Genomic DNA, 27,995 nt, shown 5'->3' on the forward strand with positions numbered 1-27,995 from the left:
ATGGATAGCTATTCAGAGTGGCAGAAGGGACCAGTACTAAATTTAGATTAGTGCTTTGGAGTCTGGAATCAGAATCTTAATAAACTTTCAGAATAGGCAAATAATTGGCAAATTAAGTTCAACACAGATAAAAGTGAAGTCATACATTTTGGTCAGAAAATATAGAAAAACGTGGAAGCTGTGAGTCGAGGTCAGGTAGAGGAATAAATATTTTGGAATACAAATACACCAGTCACTAAAAATTGTGCCACATGTGAGCAAGGCCATCAAATTACAGAGCAAATATTAAAGTATATTTCTGGAGCGATAGAATTGATCAGTGGCCAAACTATGCTAGACAGTATCAAACCTTGGTTAGACAATATTTAGACTTAACTTATAATGATTGCCTTGAGCTACGCTCTTTCCCAAAGTGGATCTCTTCATTAGCTTGATTAAAACCTTTCATAATTTTAAAGATATTTAGAGTAACGGGATAGCTCTGGTTGTTACATTATGAAAAGGGATATATCGGCACTGGAAAGGGTGCAGAGAAGATTTAAAAGGCGGAAATCAGAAATATTTGGGTATACATATGAGTAAATCATTGACAGGTCGGCTCTCTTTTCTCTTGAAAAGAAGGCTGATAGGTGACCTGCCAAAGGTCTTTAATATTATTAAAGTCTTGATCAAGGGGTTACAGAGAGAATGGGTGGATTTTTCCCAAGATCTGTCAGAGTGTCAGACTCTGACTGAAAACTGGCATGTTTCTCTTCAGGGACAGCCCAGTTTGCAGACCAGATTTTCTGACACTTTATGCACAGAAAAGCTGGGGGCATGGTTTATGCTGTCACTCTGGCGGGGCGGAGCCTGACAGAGCCGGCATAACTGAGATTGGGGCCCCACCCTGAAAGAGCGCCCTAACCAGAGCTTAAAATTAAATACCCCCAACCCTCCCCCCCAGACACAGAGCATCACCCCCCACAAGCATCGGGGGCAACCCCCCCCCCCTCCCCCCGACCACAGAAATATCCGAGCACTCTTCCTTCTCTCCCTTCCCCCAATAAAGAAGTATCAGGGGAATTCTGCCCCTTCCCCTTCGTAGGCTTGGGGGTTCTTCCCTCTTCCTCCCCCCTACCACACATAAGGGGAATCCCCAATGTCATGGAGGAGGGTTAGCCCCCTGCCAGAGCCCACTTAGCAGTACCCCCTTCATATGCCCACTTGGCACTGCTCAATTGGTACTTCCCACTTAGCAATGCCCCATGCTGCAAGGAGCACTTCCAGGGAGCACTGCCAGGGTGTCAGGAGGCTATGCCCAGCCTTGACCCTCAACCCTTAGAGCCTAAAGAAACCTCCGTGCCCCGGTGTTGTCATCACTTTTGAGAACCAGTAGTGATTCACGCCGGTGTGACGTTACGCTGCTAGGGGAGGAGGATAAGTGGCGGGCGGAAGCTACAGCGTCAAGCTCATTAATTATATTAAAATGTATGTAAATTCATAGAAAGTCAGTTCATGCCCTTGCTGGGTATGAACCTGATCACATCACTGGCTCTCTATGTGGAGGTTGCACATTCTACCAGTGTCTGCATGGGTTTCCTTCAGGTGCTCCGGTTTCCTCCCACATTTTAAAATGTGACACAATTTAAAAATAAGGAGTCTCTCATTTAAGAATGAGATGAGGAGGGAGTATTGTGAATCTTTAGAAAGCTGTACCCAGAGAGCAGTAGAGACAGGTGACTATTCTTAAGGCAGAGGTAGAGAGTGTTGACTAACAAGGCAGTCAAAACCCCTTGGAAGGTTATCAGGAGGAGGCACAAATCTAGCTGAGGTCACGATGAGACAAGCCATGATCTTGTTGAATGACTGAGCTGGCTCAAGGGGCTGCATGGCCTGCTCTTCTGAATTTGTATGTTTGTATAAGTTTGGATGGGGGATTAGAAAGCCTTGGCCAATATGTAAATGTGAAAGACTAAGGAGTGGATTTCTGACCTGGCAGAAGGACCACAAAGATGAGCAATAATTTGCCTAACCCATGTAAGTGTTGTATGAAAAGCGTCAATGCAACTTGAAAGAAAGTTAGTGTTCGGGAGAGAAGAGGAAAGAACAATGTCCTGATCCAGCATTCCACATGGCTTTTAAAAAATAAATTTAGAGTACCAATTCTGTTGTTTCGAATTAAGGGGCAATTTAGCGTGGCCAATCCACCTACCTTGCACATCTTTTGGATTGTGGGGGTGAGGCCCACGCAAACACTGGGCAATTGTGCAAACTCCAAATGGACCGTGACCTGGGGTCAGGATCGAATCTGTGTGCTCAGCAGCATGAAGCAGCAGTGCAGCATTCCATATAGCTTAGGATAAACTATAACACTTAATGACTAGAAAGAGCCCGCTGGAGTCTCATCATAATAGATTTTCTGTGCTGATCATTTTAATCGTTCTTTCTACATTGCTGATATTAATAGTGAAATGAGACATAGAAAATAGGAACAAAAGTAGGCCATTCAGCCCTTTGAGTTTGCTCTGCTATTCAGTATCGTTATGGTTCTCTATCTTAACGCCATATTCCTGCTCTCTCCCCACACCCCTTGGCGCCTTTAGTTTCTATAAATCTAGCAGCACAGTGGTTAGCACTGCAGCCTCGCAGCTTCCGGGTTCAATTCCGGCCTAGGAGACATCTTCACATTGAGCATAACCCCCATCGTGATGTGTGGCACTACCACCGTGCTAAATGGGATAGACTTCAAACAGATCCAGCAACTCAAGACTGGGCATCCATGAGGCGCTGTGGGCCATCAGCAGCAGCAGAATTGTATTCAATCGCAATCTGCAACCTCATGGCCCGGCATATCCCCCACTCTACCATCACCACCAAGCCATGGGGTTCAACCTGGTTCAATGAGGTTTGGAATTCTTACAAAAATCAATACTAATAGCAATTAGAGGAAATATCGACTTGATAGAGGTTTATAAGATGATCAGGGGAATAGATAGAGTAGACAGTCAGAGACTTTTTCCCCGGGTGGAACAAACCATTACAAGGGGTCATAAATTTAGGGTGAATGGTGGAAGATATAGGGGGGATGTCAGAGCTAGGTTCTTTACCCAGAGAGTAGTGGGGGCATGGAATGCACTGCCTGTAGAAGTAGCTGAGTCGGAAACATTAGGGACCTTCAAGTGGCTATTGGATAGGTACATGGATTACGGTAGAATGATGGGGTGTAGATTAATTTGTTCTTAATCTAGGACAAAAGTTCGGCACAACATCATGGGCCTGTTCTGTGCTGTATTTTTCTATGAAAGGGGATTTCTATTGAATTATTCCTGCTGGTGAAGAACTTGGAGAAGACAGATATGTGTATGTCCAATAAGGGTTTAACTGCAATACCCCTCACTTTGAAAATGTTGAAAAAAATAATTTATGGGATGTGGTTTTCCTGGCTGGGCCAGCATTGGTTGCCTATCCCTGATTGCCTTTGAACTGAGTGGTTTTCTCGGCCATTTCAGAGGGCAGTTAAGAGTCAACCATATTGCTGTGGGTCTGGAGTCACATGTAGGCCAGACCAGGTAAGGATGGCAGATTTCCTTCCTGAAAGTACATTAGTGAACTAGATGGGTTTTTGCGATGATCAAAAATGGTTTCTTGCTCATCATTAGACTTTTAATCCCAGATTTTTATTGAATTCAAATTTCAGAGAATTACCCTGATGAGTAGCCCGATATGTCAACATTATCTGCCAAAGTTCACACATGGAAAATGGCCCCCAAGTGGAGGTGTCAATGGCCTTCTTCTGCCTTTGGAAGCATATCCCAAAATGGAATAAACAGCTTCAGGAAAGGGAGAAACAAAGATTTGTGAGCAAAGGAAAATACATTTTTTAATAAATCTCATATTCCCAGACAAGTGTTATCACAGTGGCTTAATGATGTTATCCAATAGTTAATGCTAATTGTCTGGACTGATATAGTCATTAATGCTGTGTGGTATGATATGTTAAAGATATTGCCATTAATGTTTGGAACTATAGACTCCTCATCAATGTTAGAAGATTTAATGAGTTTCACTAGAAATATTTGTCAGATAAATGTGTCTTCACCCATTTGCTTCCCAGGTTACATATTAATCGACATCAAAAAGGTGTAGTCTACCTAGCACCAGGCCTCTGCCAATGTCAGTCTGTCACCTGATTCAGCAACCTGATTTAGGCTCACTTTCCCGCTTACTTAGGGTCAAGTTCGATTTTGGCAGAAGCACAAAACAGCCAGTAGTCGATCAACTGCCATCCTAAACTCTCCAAATGGTGTACAATGGGTTGCTGATATTGATACTTCCAAAGTAAAATTTGACCCCTATGGGATGTGTCTTACAGCTACTTTGTGACTCTCCTGAGGTCTTCTCTGAACTGGAAACTACACTGTGAGTAATACTGATGGAAACATCCTCCTTCCCTATTTGCCTTAATTTCCACCTGTAAGGATGACCACAACTCACTCACAGAAGATAAAAATCATGGGTGGGATTCTCTCAGCCTATGGCCGGGCTGGAGAATCACCTCGACCGGCATGAATTGCCCCACGCCGCCTTGACGCGATTCCCCGCAGAGCGGAGAATCGGTGCCATTGGCGCCGGCGCGGTTGGCGCCGGCCGGGGGCTGCTGCACGGGGCCCCCCAGGCGATTCTCCGACCTAGGATGGGCCGAGCGACCGCACCAAAAAACCCGAGTCCCGTCGTTCTAACCTGCTCCTACCCGGAGGGACCTCGGCATGGAAGGGTCCAGGGATGGCCTGTGCGGGGGGAGGGGGTTCTGACCCGGGGGTGGGTGGCCTCTGCTCTGGCCTGGCCCACGATCAGGGCCCACCAATCGGCGGGCCGGCCTCTCGGGCTGGGGGCCTCCTTTCTTCTGCACCGGCCCCTGTAACCCTACTCCATGTTGCCACGTTACCCCTGTAGGGGCCAGAATTGCTGCTCCTGAGGCCATGTTGACGCCGTCGGGAAACGTGACGGTGTTTACGACGGCGTTAACACTTAGCCTCAGGAACAGAGAATCCTGCCCCATCTAAAATGAGAAAGCAGGTGGTCTATTAGGAAATTTGACTAATGTAGTGACTCAATCATAAGGTCACAATACGTATGGATGGGCAGGATTTTGAACATTCTTAATTTATCCATTCAAACTAACTCTTCCCATTTCTTATGATATAAAATTCATACCTCCCCAATCTTCCACAGCATCCATTCCAAGTGTTGATTTTTCCCGGAATGAAGAATCTGCTGATATAACTCTATTTTACTAGTTTAAACCTGCACCGCCCCTCACACATAACCCAGATTAATTGATAGCAACATTTGGAATTAACCTTTTCCATAGCACTTAAATTATAGACCTTGGGGCATTATTTAATGGCAATGTTTAATGCGTAATCCAAGAGCACGATGAGGCCATTAGATTACGGAAGAGGCCAAAACAGAAAAGGGCACTGGGCGATGGTCTGTTTGCTCTCTAACCGGCCTGCTCCCATTGGGGAAATCAGGATTCCACCGTAGTGTGGTGAAAAACAAAAATCACCACTTACGCCCAATCTCCAAACAATTAACGGGAGCGACCCCCTATCTAACTCCGTAATCTAATGGCCTCCTCAGTAAGAGGTATGTGGGCGCCGATTAATACTCCTTTTTAAAAATGTGAAGCTGGCGAGAGGGCTGCTATAGGGAGCCGAGGAGATGAGTAGCCATGTTCGCTCACAGGCAATGAGCCCGGGGCACTGAGGTTCTGTCCCAGTGCTCAACGTGGGGTGGGGGAGTCACTGGGGGGGCCAGCCTTGGTCGGGGTAGGACACCGTTAGGGGAGGGGAGTTTGCGGAGCAGGGAATGTACTAACTAACCAAGGCCTGGGCTATGCTTGCGGGAACGGGGAGATGAGGAGACGGGGGAGAGATGGGTGTCTCAGCACCTGTTGGTCCACCATCACCAACCCCTGGACCACGCGATCCCATTCCAGGGGCAGCCCCAACCCCTGCTCGCCTGCCCCACCCATTATTCCCACTGACCACAGAGACCTCTTGCCGCGTGGCTGAAGGCTATAGATCATTGGCAATTGGCAATCACAGTTAAATGAGCATCATACATCCCAAGTGGATCCCTGTGGGTAAGTGTGCTATGTAGCAAGTGGGAGTCATTGCCCAGATTCCAATCAGACAGTGATGCCTGATCACTATGCCTGAACACTGTGGGAGACAACACCTCGGACACAGTGGCCAACATCCAAACACCCAGGGGGCTGGGCCCTGGCACCGGGAACATCTCAGCATCCAGAGGGTGGGTGTGTGCACCAGAAAGGGTCCAGCGCGCGATCCATGTAATGTTATGTGTGGGTGCCTGGGGTACAGGGTCTGGAGCCGATGATCAGAGGGCCCTGATGTGGCTGGGGGGTGCGTGGGCAGGGTGTGTCAGATGTGTTTCGGGTGGGGGGAAAGAGTGATGGGGGAATGGAGGGCCCTGGGATGGAAGACACCGTTGGTTGTCAATCTCACCAATCCCTCACAGATATTGCATGGGATGGACGATATCTTGGACGCCGCAGAACCTGCTGCTGCTGGCAGGCCAGGTGGCCAGACGCCAGAGAAGGCAACGGCAGGAGCAACAACAGAGGCTCAAGGCGCGGCTCATAAGCAGGGCTCCATCGCACACCCTGAGGACCCAGTCACCATCAGGCCAGGGAGGGACCCAGAGGGGGAGACTGGCGATGGCCTAAGGTATACAGGCATTGCTGGACTTTCGAACAGATGATGGACAGCATGTGCCACAGGAGGCTCTGCCTTAACAAAGGGATGGTCTGGCACCTGTTCCATGGTCTTGCAGACTTAGAAACAAGTGGAGGAGGAGGAAAGCTGCACCCTGTGGCTCTCAAGATCACCGCAGCCTTGAACCTCTATGCCTCAGGATCATTCCGGGGCTCGAGTGGGAACTTTTATGGCATCTCACAAGCTACAGCCCACAAGGACTGTCAAGGACAGCATTACGGTGGCAGAAAGGATGCTAGATGGGGACTCTTCTTCCGAGGTAGTATGGGCTGAGGTTAGAAACAGGAAAGGAGAGGTCACCCTGTTGGGAGTTTTCTATAGGCCACCTAATAGTTCTAGGGATGTAGAGGAAAGGATGGCGAAGATGATTCTGGAAAAGAGTGAAAGTAACAGGGTAGTTGTTATGGGAGACTTTAACTTTCCAAATATTGACTAGAAAAGATATAGTTCGAGTACATTAGATGGGTCATTCTTTGTACAATGTGTGCAGGAGGGTTTCCTGACACAATATGTTGACAGGCCAACAAGAGGCGAGGCCACATTGGATTTGGTTTTGGGTAATGAACCAGGCCAGGTGTTAGATCTGGAGGTAGGTGAGCACTTTGGAGACAGTGACCACAATTCGGTGACCTTTATGTTAGTGATGGAAAGGGATAAGTATACCCCGCAGGGCAAGAGTTATAGCTGGGGGAAGGGCAATTATGATGCCATTAGACATGACTTAGGATGTGTCGGTTGGAGAAGTAGGCTACAAGGGTTGGGCACACTGGATATGTGGAGCTTGTTCAAGGAACAGCTATTGCGTGTTCTTGATAAGTACGTACCAGTCAGGCAGGGAGGAAGGGGTAGAGCGAGGGAACCGTGGTTTACCAAAGAAGTGGAATCTCTTGTTAAGAGGAAGAAGGAGGCCTATGTGAAGATGAGGCGTGAAGTTTCAGTTGGGGCGCTTGATAGTTACGAGGAAGCGAGGAAGGATCTAAAGAGAGAGCTAAGACGAGCAAGGAGGGGACATGAGAAGTCTTTGGCAGGTAAGATCAAGGAAAACCCAAAAGCTTTCTATAGGTATGTCAGGAATAAAAGAATGACTAGGGTAAGAGTAGGGCCAGTCAAGGACAGTGGTGGGAAGTTGTATGTGGAGGCTGAGGAGATAAGCGAGATACTAAATTAATACTTTTCGTCAGTATTCACTCAGGAAAAAGATAATGTTGTGGAGGAGAATGCTGAGACCCAGGCTATTAGAATAGATGGCATTGAGGTGCGTAGGGAAGAAGTGTTGGCAATTCTGGACAAGGTGAAAATAGATAAGTCCCCGGGGCCTGATGGGATTTATCCTAGGATTCTCTGGGAAGCCAGGGAAGAGATTGCTGAGCCTTTGGCTTTGATTTTTATGTCATCATTGGCTACAGGAATAGTGCCAGAGGACTGGAGGATAGCAAATGTGGTCCCTTTGTTCAAGAAGGGGAGTAGAGATAACCCCGGTAACTATAGGCCGGTGAGCCTCACGTCTGTTGTGGGTAAAGTCTTGGAGAGGATTATAAGAGATATGATTTATAATCATCTGGATAGGAATAATATGATTAGGGATAGTCAGCATGGTTTTGTGAAGGATAGGTCATGCCTCACAAACCTTATCGAGTTCTTTGAGAAGGTGACTGAACAGGTAGATGAGGGTATAGCAGTTGATGTGGTGTATATGGATTTCAGTAAAGCGTTTGATAAGGTTCCCCACGGTCGGCTATTGCAGAAAATACGGAGGCTGGGGATTGAGGGTGATTTAGAGATGTGGATCAGAAATTGGCTAGTTGAAAGAAGACAGAGGGTGGTGGTTGATGGCAAATGTTCAGAATGGAATTCAGTTACGAGTGGCGTACCACAAGGATCTGTTCTGGGGCCGTTGCTGTTTGTCATTTTTATAAATGGCCTAGAGGAGGGCACAGAAGGTTGGGTGAGTAAATTTGCAGACGACACTAAAGTCGGTGGAGTTGTAGACAGTGCGGAAGGATGTTGCAGGTTACAGAGGGACATAGATAAGCTGCAGAGCTGGGCTGAGAGGTGGCAAATGGAGTTTAATGTAGAGAAGTGTGAGGTGATTCACTTTGGAAAGAATAACAGGAATGCGGAATATTTGGCTAATGGTAAAATTCTTGGCAGTGTGGATGAGCAGAGGGATCTCGGTGTCCATGTACATAGATCCCTGAAAGTTGCCACCCAGGTTGATAGGGTTGTGAAGAAGGCCTATGGTGTGTTGGCCTTTATTGGTAGAGGGATTGAGTTCCGGAGCCATGAGGTCATGTTGCAGCTGCACAAAACTCTGGTACGGCCACATTTGGAGTATTGCGTACAGTTCTGGTCGCCTCATTATAGGAAGGACGTGGAAGCTTTGGAACGGGTGCAGAGGAGATTTACCAGGATGTTGCCTGGTATGGAGGGAAAATCTTATGAGGAAAGGCTGATGGACTTGAGGTTGTTCTCGTTACAGAGAAGAAGGTTAAGAGGTGACTTAATAGAGGCATACAAAATGATCAGAGGATTAGATCGGGTGGACAGTGAGAGCCTTCTCCCGCGGATGGAGGTGGCTAGCACGAGGGGACATAGCCTTAAATTGAGGGGTAATAGATATAGGACAGACGTCAGAGGTAGGTTTTTTACGCAAAGAGTGGTGAGGACGTGGAATGCCCTACCTGCAACAGTAGTGAACTCGCCAACATTGAGGGCATTTAAAAGTTTATTGGATAAGCATATGGATGATAATGGCATAGTGTAGGTTAGATGGCCTTTAGTTTTTGACTTCCCATGTCGGTGCAACATCGTGGGCCGAAGGGCCTGTAGTGCGCTGTATCGTTCTATGTTCTATGTTCTAAATGCACCTGCCAAGCCATAGATGCCCTGTTTGCCCAGGCAGAAGTGCCTAGGCACGAAAGAGAAAATGCTGGAAAATCTCAGCAGGTCTGGCAGCATCTGTAGGAAGAGAAAGGAGCTAACATTTCGAGTCCGATGCCTCTTTGTCAAAGCAAACAGAGAGAGAAAGTGGGAAATATTTATACTGTGGAGTGAGAATGAAAGATGAGTCATAGCCACAGAAACCCAGGGAAAGAGTGCTCATGGCAGTCCCCAGAGAGGACAGAAGATGTGAAAGGTCAAACAGCAGGGAAACTAATATCAGAGGATGAACTGTAGAAGTGGGGAGAGGGGAAGGGGGAAGCAAAGAGGAGAAAGGTGAAGGAAAGGTGGATAAGATTGGGGGGGGGGAATTAAATATATATTAAGAAAGAAAGAAATGGTAAAAGACAGTTAAAATGGAATGAAAACAAATGGGTCGAGTTGTGGTTGAGCTGACCATCTGAAGTTGTTGAATTCGATGTTCAGGCCGGAAGGCTGTAGCGTGCCTCACCGGAAAATGAGATGCTGTTCCTCCAGTTTGCGTTGCGCTTCACTGGAACATTGCAGCAGGCCAAGAACAGGCATGTGGGCATGGGAGCAGGGTCTTTTGTTAAAATGGCAAGCAACAGGAAGGTCAGGATCCTGAATGCGCACAGACCGAAGATGCTCAGCAAAGCGATTACCCGGTCTGTGTTTGGTCTCTCCGATATAGAGGAGACCACATTGGGAGCAGCGAATGCAGTGGGCCAAATTGGAAGAGATGCAAGTGAAACGCTGCTTAACCTGGAATGAGTGTTTTGGGCCTGGGATGTTAAGCATGGAAGAGGTAAAGGGGCAGGTGTTACACCTTCACAGCACCAGGGTCCCGGGTTCGATTCCCGGCTTGTGTCACTGTCTGTCAGGTGTCGGCACGTTCTCCCTGTGTCTGTGTGGGTTTCCTCCGGGTGCTCTGGTTTCCTCGTACAAGTGCTGAAAGACATGCTTGTCAGATGAATTGGACATTCTGAGCAGGATCGGTTTAAGTGCTGCTCTCCCTTGTTGGCAGCGGGCTAGTGAGCACGGTCCCAGTGAATCAGCCGGCTTTGCCATGATTTGTGGCGAGAAGCCCACGGAGGCTCGTTAAGGGGACCAATTAATATTTTATAGTAGCGGAGGCCTCATCAGGCTGAGCGTCGGGAAGCTAGCAGCAGTTCCCATTCGCTACCATATATAGAAACCTTTTGGTTAAACTGCGCCCCTTATATTTATCTTATAAACCTCCATAACTCCACCTCTCTGGTGCCTGCCTTCAGGGATTTAAACAAACCGTGTCTCCAGTTTTTGTCATGACTCACTCCTGTGAAATTATTATTCAGCATCATTGTTCTTCTACTCACTGCTTCCAGAGCTTGAAAACCTCTCAAGAAGACTTGGACAAAATTCAAGGTGTGACCACAGCACTATACAGCTTGATCACCACTTCCTCTGATTTGCATTCTGCTAGCTGATATTGATGTCTCCTCTATGTTGGTTGGACATGTTGGGTGGAATCTGGTTGATTTAGGTTTAAAGGAGAGATGGGACCATTTCCAGGTTCTGATCTCAATGGTTTTGTAATCCGCCTACCACCTCAATCCTCCTGGAGGCTGTCTATAAACAAGCCTCAATTAAAGGGCCAATTGGAGGGTCTAAGATTGTGAGATGCCAGTAGCCCCACCAGAAGAGGTTGCTTTAGGTGGGAGACTCCCTGGGCATCGCAAGGTTGAGGTGCCCCTCGAACACTTTTAAATGCTTATAAAATAAAGGTTGGCCGCAGCTGTCAACCCAGAATTAAAAGAGGCCTCGCTGACTCCCAAGCCTGCTGCTGGGAGGCTGCCTAAAGCCCAACCTGCTATGCTTTGTATCCACTGGGGAGGGGGCCTGACTGTGTTCGGAAAGACCTTGGCAACGTCACCAACCTGGCCTCATGTAGCTACGTATTAACTACTAATTACCTTCCCACTGCTGACAGGTGGGTAGCAGATGCCATCCTGACCCTGCCTTTGGCAAGATCTCTTGCAGGTGGGATTGCCTGGATGGGCGACCCAGCCCACACCTTTCTAACTCCCTCACCCCCACTTCCAAAGCCTCCTCCACATGTCTGATAAGGTTGTTGGGTGTTAAATTTTCAAAGACTCTTGGGCTTCCTTCAATTTCTATTTCAGTACTGTTCTTGGAATAGATATGTTGCCAATTCCACCCTCCTACCCTCAAAGCTTTACACTTGTCTGTCATTGTTTGGCCCACACATACCTTGTTTACATTTCAATTGAATTCAATTAAATTACGTTTAATTCTCTGAGTTGTGGCCTGTTTCTTCAATTGCAATTTGATATTGTTTGCAAATTTGAACAAATTATATTAACTTTCTGAATCCAATGTTGTAAATTAGAAAGAGCAATGTCTGAGCCCTGGGCACATTGACCTAATTTCCCCCCATACTGTTATTAATCTTTATCTAGAACATGTTTTTTTGTACCCATGAGTTAACATTTTTTCTCTCCATTTGCCCTGAGTTTGCATACCTTTGAACAGAACCAAATTATCTTTCATGTGTAATTATATCAAATGCCGATTGCAAGTTCTGGTTCACTGCAGTTGACTTGGACTTTCATTTATTGTAGTGTGTGAGAATTCTCCTCTTTTTTGTTGAATGATTGTACTGCAGTATATATTCTACTGAAATCTAATTACAGATCTGGCAGGACCACAAAAACATAACTGAGTACTGTTCTCACCTGCCAAAACCTGTCTCACTATTTCATGATCATCCTGAAATGCAAAGATCACTCCTGGCATCTTTTCTCTACAGCAAACCATCTTCTTAAACCCCTTTCCTTTGTCTCATCCGCCCTTATCTTCAATAGAAACTCTGAGGAGCTCAAGCACCTGTCACTAAGATTGAGACTATTTCACCGGCTGCCTTTGTTGCATCCCTCTTACACCATCCCTACTACCTCTAAATTTCCACTCTGCCAAATCCTGAACTCATTTCTTTCATTAGTTTCTTCCCAATCTCATTTCATGCCCTCTCTGAGCTCATGAGGCCCTGCTCACTCAACCTCATTACCACTAAAATGCTGATCACCCAACTTTGAGCCAATGTTGGTTCTCTCTTATTAGGTGTTGTCCTTCTCTCCTTTAAATCTGTCATCATCATTCCTCTTCTAAAAAATACAACCCTTGAATCCACCACCTTTGAAAACTACACCCAATCTCCACCCCCCTTTTCCTTTCCAAATTCCTTGAATGTATTGTCGCCTCCCAAATCTGAGTCCATCTTTCTTGGAACTCCATGTTTGAATCCCTCCAATTGGATTGCCACACCCATCACTATATCAAAGAAGCTTTTATCAAAGTCACAAATGACATCCTGTATGACTGCAACAAAGGTAAACTTTCCCTCCGCATCCTACCCGAACTTGTCTGCACCATTGACGTGATTGACCACAGAATCTTCCTCCAATGTCCAGATGGGTGGGACTGATCTTGCTTGGTTCCATTCCCACCTATCTAATCATAGCCAGAATATCACTTGCTTCTCTTCCTACTCCTGCACCATTACATCTGATGTCCATCCATCCCTGGCCCTCACTTTTTTGCCTTTATATATTCATGGGATGTGGATGTTGCCAGCTGGGCTAGCATTTGAAGCACATTCTGAGTGGCCTTTCAATGACCATTTAAGGTCTAACCACATCTGGAGTCACATGTAGGTCAGATTAGGATAGCTGATTTCCTCCCATGAAGAACATTATTTAACCAGGTGGTTTTTACAGCAATCGGCAATGGTTTCATGGTCATTTTGATTGCAGATTATTATTTCATTCAAATTTCATCCATCTGCCATGGTAGGATTTGAACCCAGGCCCACAGAGCATTACCCCAGGTCTGCTGGATTACTAGCCCAGTGACAATACTGTTTTGTTATGCTCTTGACGTAGCATAAGCTGCTTCCTTGATGTACACTCTGACAAAGGAAGTTCAGACTTGGAGATAGCTTTAACACATTTATTAAACTGTTGACAATTCTCCTACTTGGATTCAACTCTCCTGTTAATCCTGCTATAGCTACTCAGATTATCTAACCAGTCTGCTACAATCCACATGGTGGGTGTGATGTGTTTCAATCAACCCTGTGTACTCACTAAGTGTGTCCACTGGAAAGAGGAAGATCATGTGTGCTGTATCCTTATATGTGGGTTGGTTTAATGCCCTCCTGTGGTAGTGTCACCTCTGTGTGTGTCTTAAATGCCCATTGGTCATGTCCTATCTTACTGGCCTATTGGTCGAATGTCTGTGTGTCATGTCTCTTGTGCTCCCCCTAGTGTCTAGCTAGGTGTAGTGTGTTCACATTAACCCCTTGTGTATTTACAGTGTCTGAGTGTATCTACATTATGTATTTACAGTGATGCATATCACCACATCCCCCCTTTTTTGTGTTACATATTTTCTGTACAGTGTTAAAGAAAATTGAACAAAAACAGGTAGATAAGTAATGCTATGTACAAGTTATGATGGCTGTGATGAATATACAATAGTATACAAGACCAAATAATAGTTGTGATTACTTTGAGGATAAGACAATATAAAATAAAAGTTATGAGTACAATAGTTCATGAATTTATATGGTCTGGTATGGAAGTGTCAATGGTGATGTTGTCATTCCCTTGTGAACGCCATCAGTGTCCTGGTGTTTGGTCATCAGGAGGTGTTCAAGTGTTCAAATCACTTCTTTGACCAATTTGGAATCTGTTTCATTTCTTTTTCGATGCTTATGGTAGCAATTCTTGATAGCATCCGTCCTGAAAGCCAGGTTGCCTGTTGGTACTGCAGCAAACATGAATTGGTAAGATGCATCGTCCTGCCATGGTCTGTCATTGTACTGAGCTGAGCAGTAACAGCGTCCCGCATTTGCAGAGTTGTACCATGTTGTACCAGTCATAGTTCCATTGTTGTTGTTTTTGTCGTGCTTGCTGTCGACGTTGTTGCCTTTGGTAGGCTTTTCATTATTGTCTTTGATGCTGTTGTTTGTTGGTTGGTTTTGTTGTCGTGTTTGCTGCGCTCAAGGACCACACTCTGTGGATAATACGAGTCCTTCACACAGTTACTCGTGTCAGCGTGCTTTGTGGCATCTGCTGTTTTCTTGAGCGTGCCGTCACTGAGTTTGCGGCGCTCCCCATCTGGAATCATGTCCGGCTTACTTGAATCAGCTTTGGCTTGTCGATTCTCCCCATCTGGAGTTTGTCTGTTTCACCTGTGTCAGCTGAGGTTTCTTGATGCTCCACGTCCGGAGTCAAAACGTTCAGGAATGCATTTACTTGTGGACAGGCTCGAGCAGATGAGGATTGATTTAACGTGGTGTCACCGGAGTCACCAGTAGTCTCACTGTGATTGTCGAGTGCCTCTGTACACACTAGCTGAGGGTCTGTCATGTTGCACATCTTGTATGGGAAGTGGGATGCCGTCGTCACTTGTCGCACATACAGTGGGTAGAGCCTCAGTGTCTTCTTGTTGTTCACTTGAGTGTGGTAGACTGTCACAGTCTTCTTGCTGTTCACTGGAACGTGGCAGACTGTCATAGTCTTTCTGTTGTTCACTTGAGCATGGCAGACCTGCATCGTCTGCTGCTGGTTGCTCAGAGGAGGTTGCTAGTCCGTCATGGTCTTGTTCATGCAAGGACTACACTCTTGAGTCGTGCGTTCCTTCCATCGTGGAAAAGGAGCTCGCTATGGAGGCTTGTGTCACTCCCTCTGTGGAGTCTTGCAGCATTCCCTTTGTGGAATCATCCATTAGTCTCACTGTGGAGACTGTCATCACTTCTTGTGTGGAGGCTGGGACCCTTCGTGGTGCGTGGACCACTCTCTGTGTGGCAGCAGGCCGCTCTCTGTGGGCTTGTACCTCTCTCTGTCTCTTGGTGTCAGGCTGCAGCATAATCCGGCACTCACGGGTCGGGATGTCATATATGCTGGGTTGAGGATTCCCCAATCCGAAGAACTCATCGTCGGGGTCTTCAATGTACAACACGTCCAGTTGCGGTTCGGATTTGGTACTGGGGTAGCCATCTCCCAAGATGAAGTCTTCATCTGAGTTGTTGTCTACAAAAAACATAGCATCTTCTAGGGCGGTGCTAACTGCTTGTTGCAGGGTTCTGCGGAGGTTACTTTCAGCTACTGGTCGAATTTCAGGCATTGTGCTGTCGTTCCAGGTGAAAGAATCTTGTTTTGAGGCTTAAAATTTTTTTTTCTTGTTTTGGGACATTTCCCCTTTAAGTGGGCGTGGTCCGGGGCCTCTGACGTCACAAAGCTTGTGACGTAGAGTGCAGGAAGCGATTGCGCTCTTCCTTTACTTGAGGCCTTTTTCGCAACTGCGCATGCGCGGACGGACCTCTCGTTCTGTGCGTTCTTCGCGCAACTGCGCATGTGCAGCTCCTTTTCCAAGATGATCACCAATCAAAACTGCCATTTTCTTCAACGGAAAGCCTACCTTCACCTCGTGGTCAGTACTGGCGCCTCTTTTACTGTTTTTTCTTGTATGTTCCTCGCAGAATTCTAGGAATTTGTCCAGGACTGTCTGGAAGTCGTTCTTGTTTTGCCCCTTTGAGTATTTGAAGGTCTGGAAGATTTCTGCTGCTTTTTTACCCACGATGGTAAGTAGAAGCTTTATTTTATCTGCATCCGCCACACCATCTAAGACGGACGCTACCGGGTAGATCGCGAGTCTCTGCCTGAACACACGCCAGTTTTCACTGAGATTGCCTTGGTACCTGAGCTACTTTGGAACCGGAATCTCGAACATCATCTTGCCTGGGTGCTGTTGCTGGTTGTCACAAATTTGTTGAGTTGTAACTATATGGATTTAACAGTCACTCACTGGTACCATGTTTTGTTATGCTCTTGACGTAGCATAAGCTGCTTCCTTGATGTACACTCTGACAAAGGAAGGTTCAGACTTGGAGATAGCTTTAACACATTTATTAAACTGTTAACAATTCTCCTACTTGGATTCGACTCTCCTGTTAATCCTGCTATAGCTACTCAGATTATCTAACCAGTCTGCTACAATCCACGTGGTGGGTGTGATGTGTTTCAATCAACCCTGTGTACTCACTAAGTGTGTCCACTGGAAAGAGGAAGATCATGTGTGCTGTGTCCTTATATATGGGTTGGTGAAATGCCCTCCTGTGGTAGTGTCACCTCTGTGTGTGTCTTGAATGCCCATTGGTCGTGTCCTATCTTGCTGGCCTATTGGTTGAATTTCTGTGTGTCATGCCTATGGTGCTCCATAGGATGGGAATAGAGGGATACAGACACAGGAAGTGTAGAAGATTGTAGTTTAGTCGGGCAGCATGGTCGGCACGGCCTTGGAGGGCCGAAGGGCCTGTTCCTGTACTGTACTTTTCTTTGTTCTTTGTTCTCCCTCTAGTGTCTAGCTAGGTGTAGTGTGCTCACATTAACCCCTTGTATATTCACAGTGTCCTAGTGTATCTACATTAACCCCTTGTGTATTTACAGTGATGCATATCACCACAAATACCACTATGCTATTGCCCCCATCCTTCACCATTTCTGCCCCTTGGTAAGTACAGCGTTAATTTTCACATAGATATTGGGAAGGCTGCAGCCAATGATTTTGTCCCAACTCCACATTCGCTTTCCTGGCTGCTGACTCCATCACTCACCCTGTCAGCTGACTGAGATCATACCAAATGGTTCATAACCTTGGTGCCACCTTTGACCCGAAGATAAGCATCTAACCACGTATTCATTTGATCACTATTACCACCTCCGTAATGCCACTCGAATTCGTCACTGCCGCAGATCATCAGCTTTGAAACACTCATTCAGGCGCGTGTCCAGTATTAGCATGTCCTATTCTTCAAATTAGTTTTATATTTTGAAACGGCCGAAAAGATGACCGCCCAAATTATTTTGTGGATTGAAATCACACCCCTGCCTCAATAGGGAACCAAAGTGACATTGTAGACTGCTGTGAATCAATGCCTTTTCCTGGAACCAATCTGAAAGAGTTATTAAATTGAATGGATCATTCAAAACCAAACACACTGATTGCTTCAAACTCTCACGGTGTTAAACCACAACACAGGAAATTGGAATCAACATGACACCATCCCTATTTGGAAAAGGACTTGTAGAAATTCACATGATGAAACAGCCATATTTCCATCTGCTTTTAAAAAAAATATGCACAAGCTGTTTGCAGACAGCTCCACTAAATTCCATCAAACTCATGCCCAAAGGTGTGCAGGTTAGGTAGATTGGCCTTGCTAAATTGGCAGGGATATGCAGGTTTGGTTACAGGGATGGAGTGGGGTGGACGGGGGAGTGGACCTCGGTAGAGTGCTCTTTCGGAGGGTCGGTGCAGACGCAATGGCCGAATGGCCTCCCTCTGCACTGTATGGATTATATAAAAAATCAGCGTAAGTAAGTGAGAATAAATAACCTACTTTATTTAAAAATTCACAAAAGCTTGCTTCTGGAACTATTTAATTGGGATACACACGTTGAGGGTAAGAAAATACATGCCACCTTCCAACATAAACATACTGATCATGGGAAGCCAGAGTACAGAAACATTCTGTCTGGACATATGCTTCCAGACATATTGATTTCAATGCACTCCTGGCTGGCCATCACATTCTACCCTGCATAAGCTTGAGGTCATCCAAAGTTCCATTTCCCATGTTCTAACCAATACCCATTCACTAGCTGACCTGTGCTCACTGAAATCCAATAGCTTCTGGTCGAGCAACACTTTGATTCTAAAATTCTCATGCTCATTTGTAAATCCTCCAATGGCCTTGCTGCCTTCCTATCTCTGTAATATCCTCCTACTCTAAAACCCAACAAGATATCTGTGCTCATCTAATTCCAGCCTCTCGAACATCCCTGACTTTAATTGCTCCACCTCTGGTGGTCGATTTTTCCGCTATCTAGACCGTAAGCTCTGGAATGTCCTTTATCAATCTCACCACACAGCTACCTTGCTTTCCTCCTTTAGACACTCCTTAAAACGTACCTATTTCACCCAGCTTTAGGTCATCCAACATAATGGGCACAATTCACCAACACCATTGCGCCCGGTGGGGACCTGGGCGCAACAGGTGAATCGCAGGCAAGTCCCTCATTGGGCTCCATGCCATGCTAACTCGCTTTGACCAGTGTGATCCATTTCTGCATATTTAAATGAGTGGTTAAATACCTGGGCGCCGGGTTCACCAGGTGCACGGGCCTCAGCAGCTGCGCCTGGGAGACCTCGCCAGGATGCCACTTAGCACTGGTCCAAACAAACATGAGCCAGGCATAACAGAACTGGGGGTGGGGTAGGTCTCCCTGGACTTTGGGAACCCCAGTGTGGTCAGGAACAGGGCAGGGTGGCACCTGGGCAATGTCAGCCTGGCAGTACCACCCAGACAGTGCCACCCTGGATAGCTCTGCAAGGTGCTGGGCTGGCAGTGCCAGGGTGCCCATGTGCCAAGTAGAAGTGGGATGAGGGAGGGTTCCCGCATGCCTCCCCAAAGTTGGTGGGGTGAGGGGGGTGGGGGTGGGGGGGGGGTCAGAAAGGCTGGGGGGGAGGGGCCTGATAGGGGGAGGAGAGATCAGGATTGCTGGACAAAATGGCACCTAATCTGCCAGGAAACTTTGAATTCCAATAAGTGTGGCCAAAACAAAAGGCAAAGTGCCTTTGGATAACGGGATGTTTCTCAATGATGCAGCTGCCGTTCAGCGGATTTTAACTTGTATCTTCTGAAACGCGTCCAATATCTCCTTCTGTGGCTCGGTGTCATATTTTGTTTTACAATGCTCCATACTTGTCGAGTTTGAGTTTGTTGATTTGCAGTGCCTCTGAGGATTTCAGATTTATCTTGCAGAGAATGTGATCCCCGCCATGCCTGTGTTTTGGAAATGGTAACCTTGGATAATTATTCCGGCACCTCTGGTGACCAGTCAAAACAGGAGCAAGGCCTCTTTCACATGTAAACAAGGAACCTTGCTTATACTGTATCTCTTTTAGGGTACCACTCCTAAATTCAATAGGTCGATGTGGAGCCAGGAGAAGCAGAAGTACTTCACAAATCTCTACCGTTCCCATTCCTCTTGACCCCAAAGCACTCTGAGAGACACAGCTGCCCTGTAACGGGCTGTAACAAATTTCTATCCCATTCTATTAATGTGAGTACTTAAAGTTGATTCCCCTTCCAGTTCCCAATTCGAGTTTCATGCAGTGCATACTGCAGCATGGTCAAGGTGCCTGCTCCCAGGTTGCTCCATATCTGGGAGGTGGTCTGCAATATATGTGACAGCATAAGGGGCTCTTTAGCACAGGGCTGAATCGCTGGCTTTGAAAGCAGACCAAGCAGGTCAGCAACACGGTTCGATTCCCGTTACAGCCTCCCCAAACAGGCTACAATATGGCGTCTAGGGTCTTTGCACAGTAACTTCATTTGAAGCCGACTCGTGGCAGTAAGCGATTTTCATTTTTACTAGGATGTTGCCTGGTATGGAGGGAAGGTCTTACGAGGAAAGGCTCAGGGAATTGAGGTTGTTTTCGTTAGAGAGGAGAAGGCTGAGAGGTGACTTAATAGAGACATATAAGATAGTCAGAGGGTTAGATAGGGTGGACAGTGAGAGTCTTTTTCCTCGGATGGTGATGACCAACACGAGGGGACATAGCTTTAAATTGAGGGGTGAGAGATATAGGACAGATGTCAGAGGCAGTTTCTTTACTCAGAGAGTAGTAGGGGTGTGGAACGCCCTGCCTGCAATAGTAGTAGACTCGCCAACTTTAAGGGTATTTAAGTGGTCACTGGATAGACATATGGATGAATATGGAATAGTGTAGGTCAGATAGGCTTCAGATGGTTTCACAGGTCGGCGCAACATCGAGGGCCGAAGGGCCCGTACTGCGCTGTAGTGTTCTATGTTCTATGTTCTATATATGGAAACATGGCTGATTCTGAAACACATTGGAGAAACCCACGATGAGGAGGAATCATGTGCTTGAACATGAGTCCCGTCATTAGAACCGATGGGATTACCAACCAATCGCTTACCTGAACACACCCCTCTGCAGAGTCAGACGTTCTAGCATGCTGACAATTTGTAAGTAGATTGATTACCTGCTTTTCTCCACTTGGCTTCCTATAATGCAGCAGAAGCTCGACAGCTCCAACAACCTCCTTTCGTATGGCATAGAGCAAGGCATCACCCACGTAGATACTGAAAGTCAGGAGTAGCTCCATGATCTCCAAGTTTTCATTTTCAATTGCTATGAGGAGTGCGCTGCGTCCCAGAGGGTCTGTGCAGTTGATATTAATATTAAAGTAGATTTCAGCTTCCTCCAGCGCCTGCTTCACGCTGGCGTAGTCCCCTTTTTCCACTGCATTCAGATAAGCTTTTTCCTCCAGCGAGAGCTCATTTTCTGCTCGCACTATCTGCAATGGAATCCGGTCTATGTATGGAGAATAGTTGACCTTTTTGTAGTACAGCTGGGCCATTGTTCATTGTGCCGCATGGATCCTGTTTTGAAATGAGAAAAAGAAAATGCTGGAAGCTTAGCTTAGCTTTTAGGGTCGAACTGATTCAAAATTGACTCTTTGAGTGCTAGGAAGCATTTTTAATAAAAGAGCTGAATTAACTTATCTCATTTGGGGTGATGGGGTGAGATGGGATGGGGAGGCTACCGTTGGCCTTTGTGCTCCCTAATCTTGTAGGGAGAGAGAAAAAACAGCCAGGATTCTCACTATCACTACCCAGGACCTGTGTGCACATGAATGGGGATGGGATCAGGTTGGTCATGAAGCCCACCGCAGCCAAATAACCTGTTAGCCCCTGACGCTCATACACCATGATTGGTCATTTGGATAAGCTACCAAAGAAACCAATGGCTGATATCTGTGGAACCACAACAGAATCAGTGCTGTGAGGAGAATGGGAAATAAAATGTGGAAGTAAGTGAAACAAACTGCTCACTCTTGGCTCAATCACCAGTCAGTTAAGAATCTTTCACTATGTTTGGTGAGGTACTAATAGAAATTTATGACCATGTCTTCTGAAACTCCAGCCCGCACTCTGTTCATCTTCGGCACCATCTTATCTAAAAGAAACCCTTGAATGTGCTGCCTGCCAATCACAGTATTCTCCCTTTTCACTCTTATGTTGCCCACATTTCTTCCTTCTGCTCGCTAAATTGCTATTCTTTTTACTCGAGGTGTGCTATAGGAATAATAGTTGTTGGGGAAAGGTGTGATGCAATATTTGTCACTGAAACAGAATATCTGGTCATTAATTTATTGCCCTTTGTGGGACCTCGGTGTTTAAATTGGATGCCATGCTTCCCTTAACTACAATAGTAGCTGCACTTCTAAAGTACCTTATTGACTATCATGTGCCTTGAGACGTCTTGACGTAATTAAATGTATTATATAGATAATAATTTTTCTTTTTGAATCAAATTCCTTTTGTTCATTTGCAAAGATATTGTGTGAGTCCCTCATCCTCTCACATAATTTCCTGGGATGGCGGGGGGGGGAGAAGAACAACTTACAGTTGTAAGAAAAGGGGTAAACTTTGATGTGATTCACTTGTCCTGATTGTAACCAGAGTATCACCAGCAATGGCTTCTCTTCCTGCCCCTAACCAAAGTTTTCTCAGGATTAGTCCTGTTCCTCTTCCTCTGCCTCATCGACACACTGCACCTTGCTAATCCAATTCGCTGATACAGGATCAGCTATCAATACCCAGTACTTCTCTTGAACCTTCCATTGCCTCTGCGGCCAATCTTGGTTAGGACACAATTTTATCTGGTTAAATATCGGAATGACCACCGTATATTAGGCAAACTTGCTACCGATTCCATCATGTCAGCTGTAGCTTTGCCATGAGATTCTGGGTTCGAATCCCACTCCAGGGCTTCAGCACCAATTTCTGTGCCAACACTCCAGTGTCACTGTTGGACATGCTGTGTTATGGATGAGCTGTTTGTGGTGAATCACAGTCCGTGTAATTCACACTGTTATTATATATGATGTACTGTGTCTATGTAAGCTCGGTATACGAGCAGTTGCGCGGCTCTGCCCACAGGGGGAGATGAGGAGTTTGTACTGGGCTCCACCCTTGGCTCCGCCCATCGCTCCGCCCATGGCTCCTCCCACTAACCGGAAGTATAAAGCTTGGCAGTCGTGAGCCTGCCTGCCAGTTCATCTCGTCGCAGGCAGGCTCTGTTGAAAGACTATTAAAACCACTGTACACTTCCAACTACGTGTCGTGTGAATTGATGGTCACATCAATTTAATAGTCTTTGGAAACAAGAAGAAATCGAAGAAACAACTATGGAATCAGCCCTCAAACCTGACCGACTATAACTCGACCCGCAGGCTGCAGAGGCAAGAGAAATCTTTCAGCACTGGCTCAGATGTTTCAAGGCTGAATCAAGTACTGCTGAATCTACAGAGGAGCATAAACTCAGTCTACTGCACGCAAGGGTAAGCCACCGTATATCTTCTCAACTCAATAGTACCAAGTCGTATACAGGGGCCCTAGCAATGCTAGATCGAATGTACGTGAGGCCCATCAACGAGGTCTATGCGCGCCATATTTTTATGACCCGCCGCCAGCGCCCCGCGGAGTCGTTGGAATAATTCCCGCGGGAGTTAAAGATTTTAGCTCGGGACTGTAATTACCAGGCTGTATCAGCCGAACAGCACATGGAACTTGCCGTTAGAGATTTGTACGTGGCAGGCCTCAGATCGAATTATGTGCGCCAGCGGCTGCTGGAAAAAGGGGCCCAGAACTTAGAGGACACAGTTGAACTAGCTACCACTATGGTGGTCTCATTCCGCAGCCTCACCTCGTTCCCCGCGGACCAAGCGACCCCATCCTGGGCCCCCGACCAGTGACTGCCCCAGGCCTGCGCCGCGTGGCCACCCAGCCATCACGCAGCCCCAGTGTGCCATTTTTGCGGACAGCCCCAGCACCCACGGCAGCACTGCCCAGCTCGTAATGCGACCTGCAGCAGCTGCGGTCGCAAAGGACACTATGCCCGTGTCTGCCTGGCAAAGCAGGCCTCCTCTCTTAACTTCCCCGCAGCCCTGAGCACATGTTTCCAGAATCCACAGGACCGCAGGCCCCGAAATGCTGCGGCCTGTACACCGACTCCGGCCCCAAACGTCACGTGCGACTCATGTGGGCCGCCATCTTGGCAACTCCCCTCCCGCAGCCGGCCACATGCGACTCATGGGGGCCGCCATCTTGGGCGCCATCTTCCTTGCAGCCTGCCACGTGCGATCCAGGGGGGCGGCCATCTTCTTCCAACTCAGAAATTCATCTAGAAGAATACGAACTCGGAGGGCAGTCATCATGGGGCCACTCCAGCACAGCTGATCGAGCCGACGACTACCCGCAACTCAGAGCAGTGACACTGGACCAGTCGTGTCCAAAGCACCTCCGAAATTCAATGATGACCGTTCAAATCAACGGATACAGGACACCGTGCCTCTTTGACCCCGGGAGCACCGAGAGCTTTGTACACCCAGATCTGGTAAGACGCTGTTCGCTCCCTGTTTTTCCTGCACGGCAAACTATCTCCCTCGCTTTGGGCTCACACTCCGTTCACCTCCAAGGGCGCACCGTCGCGACCCTAACGATCCAGGGCACCAGCTACTCAAACTTCCAGCTGTCCATGCTCCCTGAACTCTGCGCCCCACTCCTACTAGGACTCGATTTCCAGTGCAACCTGAAAAGCCTCACACTCAGCTTCGGTGGGCCCTTGCCCCCACTCACTATTTGCAGCCTCGCCACACTAAAAATCAGCCCCCCTCCACTCTTTGCCAATCTCACACCGGACTGCAAACCCGTGGCCACTCGCAGCAGGCGATACAGCCTGTAGGACAGGGTGTTTATCAGAACCGAGGTCCATAGGTTTCTACGTGAGGGGATCATAGAGGCCAGTAACAGCCCCTGGAGAGCTCAGGTGGTGGTCGTCAAGACCGGGGAAAAATTCCGAATGGTAGTGGACTATAGCCAGACCATTAATCGGTTCACGCTCCTTGACGCGTATGCCCTCCCCAGAATTGCCGACATGGCGAATCGCCCATTATAAAGTCTTCTCCACGGTGGATCTGAAGTCTGCATACCATCAGCTCCCAATCCGCCCGAAGACCGCCACTTCATGGCGTTTGAGGCCGACGGCCACCTCTTCCACTTCCTTCGGGTTCCCTTTGGTGTCACGAATGGGGTCTCGGTGTTCCAACGAGCAATGCACCGAATGGTGGACCAGTACGGGCTGCGGGCCATGTTTCCGTACCTGGATAACGTCACCATCTGCGGCCACGACCAGCAGGACCACAACGCTAACCTCGATCGATTTCTCCAGACGGCCCAGAAACTCAACCTCATGTATAACACGGAGAAATGCGTTTTCTGCACAACCAGGCTAGCCATCCTCGGCTATGTCGTGGAGAACGGAGTCCTGAGCCCCGACCCGTATGCGTCCCCTCTTAGAACTCCCTCTCCCTCATTGTCCCAGGGCCTTCAAAAGGTGCCTGGGATTTTTCTCTTATTATGCCCAGTGAGTCCCTCAGTGTGCGGACAAAGCCCGCCCACTATTTAAGGCCACACTCTTCCCTCTATCGGATGAGGCTCGTCAGGCCTTCACTCGTATCAAGGAGGACATCGCCAAAGCGGACATGCAGGCGGTGGATGAATCCGTCCCCTTTCAGGTAGAGAGCGATGCCTCAGAGGTCGCTCTCGCAGCCACACTAAACCAGGCAGGGAGACCAGTCGCCTTTTTCTCCCAAACCCTCTCTGCTTCGGAACTTCGACACTCCTCGGTCGAAAAGGAAGCACAAGCCATCATGGAAGCAATACGTCACTGGAGGCACTACCTCGCGGGTAGGAGGTTCACCTTCATCACCGACCAAAGATCGGTTGCCTTTATTTTCGACAACTCTCAAAGGGGCAAGATCAAAAATCATAAGATCTTACGGTGGAGGATTGAACTCTCCACCTACAAGTACGACATTATGTACCGACCGGGGAAGCTCAACGAGCCCCCAGATGCCCTGTCCCGCGGCACGTGCGCCAGCGCGCAAGACGACCGCCTGAAAGCTATTCACGATGACCTCTACTACCTGGGGGTCACCCGGCTCGCCCACTACGTCAAAGCCCGAAATCTGTCTTTCTCCACAGAGGAGGTGAAAGCCATCACCAGGGACTGCCCGATCTGCTCGGGGTGCAAACCGCACTTCTATAGACCAGACAGGGCCCACCTGGTCAAAGCTTCTCAGCCCTTTGAACGCCTCGCTATCGATTTCAAAGGGCCACTCCCCTCGACCAATAGGAATGTGTACTTCCTTTCGTTTTCCCTTTGCTATCCCGTGCCCCGATGTGACCTCCCACACAGTCATTAGGGCCCTGCATAGTATCTTCACCCTGTTTGGTTTCCCCAGCTACGTACACAGCAACATGGGTTCGTCCTTTATGGATTTTGAAGACACACCACCCCTGCTGGACTCAATGTTTTTACGGGGGTTACAGTCCGTGTAATTCACACTGTTATTATATATGATGTACTGTGTCTATGTAAGCTCGGTATACGAGCAGTTGCGCGGCTCTGCCCATAGGGGGAGATGAGGAGTTTGTACTGGGCTCCGCCCTTGGAACCGCCCATGGCTCCTCCCACTAACCGGAAGTATAAAGCTTGGCAGTCGTGAGCCTGCCTGCCAGTTCATCTCGTCGCAGGCAGGCTCTGTTGAAAGACTATTAAAACCACTGTTCACTTACACCCACGTGTCGTGTGAATTGATGGTCACATCACTGTTAAACTGAGGTAGTATCAGCCTGCTCAGGTGGATGTGAAAGATCACATGGCACTATTGTGAATGAGAGCAGGAGAGTGACCTTTGGCACCTTGGCCAATATTCATCTAATATTATCCAAAACAGTCTATCTAGTCATTATAACATTGTTGTTTGGAAATTTGCTGTGCACAAACGCACTGCTGTGTTTTGTACATTACAATTGTGTCCATCCTTCAAAAGTACTTCATTGGCTGTAATGTGCTTTGAGATAGTCAATAGTCATGAAGAACACTATATGAATGCAAGACTTTCTCTTTTTCCTTTCTCTCCTACCGTGTATCAGCCCATCTAACGTTCAATTGCCCATAACCTATCCTGCAGCAAGTCCAACTCTCCTAATGTGGCAGGGGGTTTGGAACCAGATTAGGAAGTTAGAGGTCAGTAAAGAGGCAGCAACTAAAGCCAGTAAGGTACTAGATAATAAACTCAATGCGACTAAGGGGAACAGTAGACAGGGAAGAGATGATGAACGTAAAGGGACAGGTGGTCTGAGGTGCATTTGTTTTAATGCGAGAAGTGTAGCAGGTAAGGCAGATGAATTTAGGGCTTGGATTAGTACCTGGGAATATGATGGTATTGGTATTACTGTGACTTGGTTGAGGGAAGGGCAGGACTGGCAACTGAATATCCCAGAGTATAGATGCTTCAGGAGGGATAGAGAGGGAGGTAGAAGGGGTGGAGGAGTTGCATTACTAGTCAGAGATGATATCACAGCTGTGATTAAGGAGGGCACTATGGAGGAATCGAGCACTGAGGCAATATGGGTAGAGCTAAGAAATAGAAAGGGTGCAGTAACATTGCTGGGACTTTACTACAGGCCTCCCAAAAGCGAGCATGAAGTAGAGGTACAAATATGCAGACAGATTATAGAAAAACGTTGGAGCAATAGGGTGGTTGTGATGGGAGATTTTAACTTCCCCAACATTGAATGGGACTTGTGTAGTGTTGGAGGTGTAGATGGAGCAGAGTTTGTCAGGAGCATCCAGGAGAGTTTTTTAGAGCAGTATGTAAATAGTCCAACTCGGGAAGGGGCCATACTGGACCTGGTATTGGGGAATGATCCCGGCCAGGTGGTTGAAGTTTCAGTCAGTGATTACTTTGGGAATCGCGATCACATTTCCGTAAGTTTTAGAATACTCATAGACAAAGACGAGAGTGGTCCTAAAGGAAGAGTGCTAAATTGGGGAAAGGCAGTGTATAACAAAATTCGGCAGGAGCTAGGGAATGTGGACTGGGAGCAGCTGTTTAAGGGTAAATCCACATTTGAAATGTAGGAGTCTTTTAAGGAAAGGTTGATTAGAGTGCAGGACAGACATGTCCCTGTGAAAATGAGGAATAGAAATGGCAAGATTAGGGAACCATGGATGACGGGTGGAATTGTGAGACTAGCTAAGATGAAAAGGAAGCATACATAAGATCGAGGCAACTCAAAACTG

At 47.2% G+C, this 27,995-nt stretch overlaps 1 protein-coding gene across 4 annotated transcripts in view; it reads right to left on the reverse strand.

Annotated features, from left to right (window-relative positions):
• LOC119952024 (short transient receptor potential channel 5-like) overlaps positions 1–27,995 on the reverse strand; it is a 175,445-nt gene that overhangs the window by 121,181 nt on the left and 26,269 nt on the right. For all 4 annotated transcript variants that reach the window (XM_038775494.1, XM_038775491.1, XM_038775492.1 and 1 more), the window contains one exon: positions 20,821–21,220. In XM_038775494.1, the coding sequence (XP_038631422.1) occupies positions 20,821–21,198 (378 nt within the window). In that variant the 5' untranslated portion in view covers positions 21,199–21,220. The remainder of the gene's footprint in view (positions 1–20,820; positions 21,221–27,995) is intronic.

This window comes from Scyliorhinus canicula, chromosome 17 (genome assembly GCF_902713615.1).
Source record: "Scyliorhinus canicula chromosome 17, sScyCan1.1, whole genome shotgun sequence".
Classification (NCBI taxonomy): domain Eukaryota; kingdom Metazoa; phylum Chordata; class Chondrichthyes; order Carcharhiniformes; family Scyliorhinidae; genus Scyliorhinus; species Scyliorhinus canicula.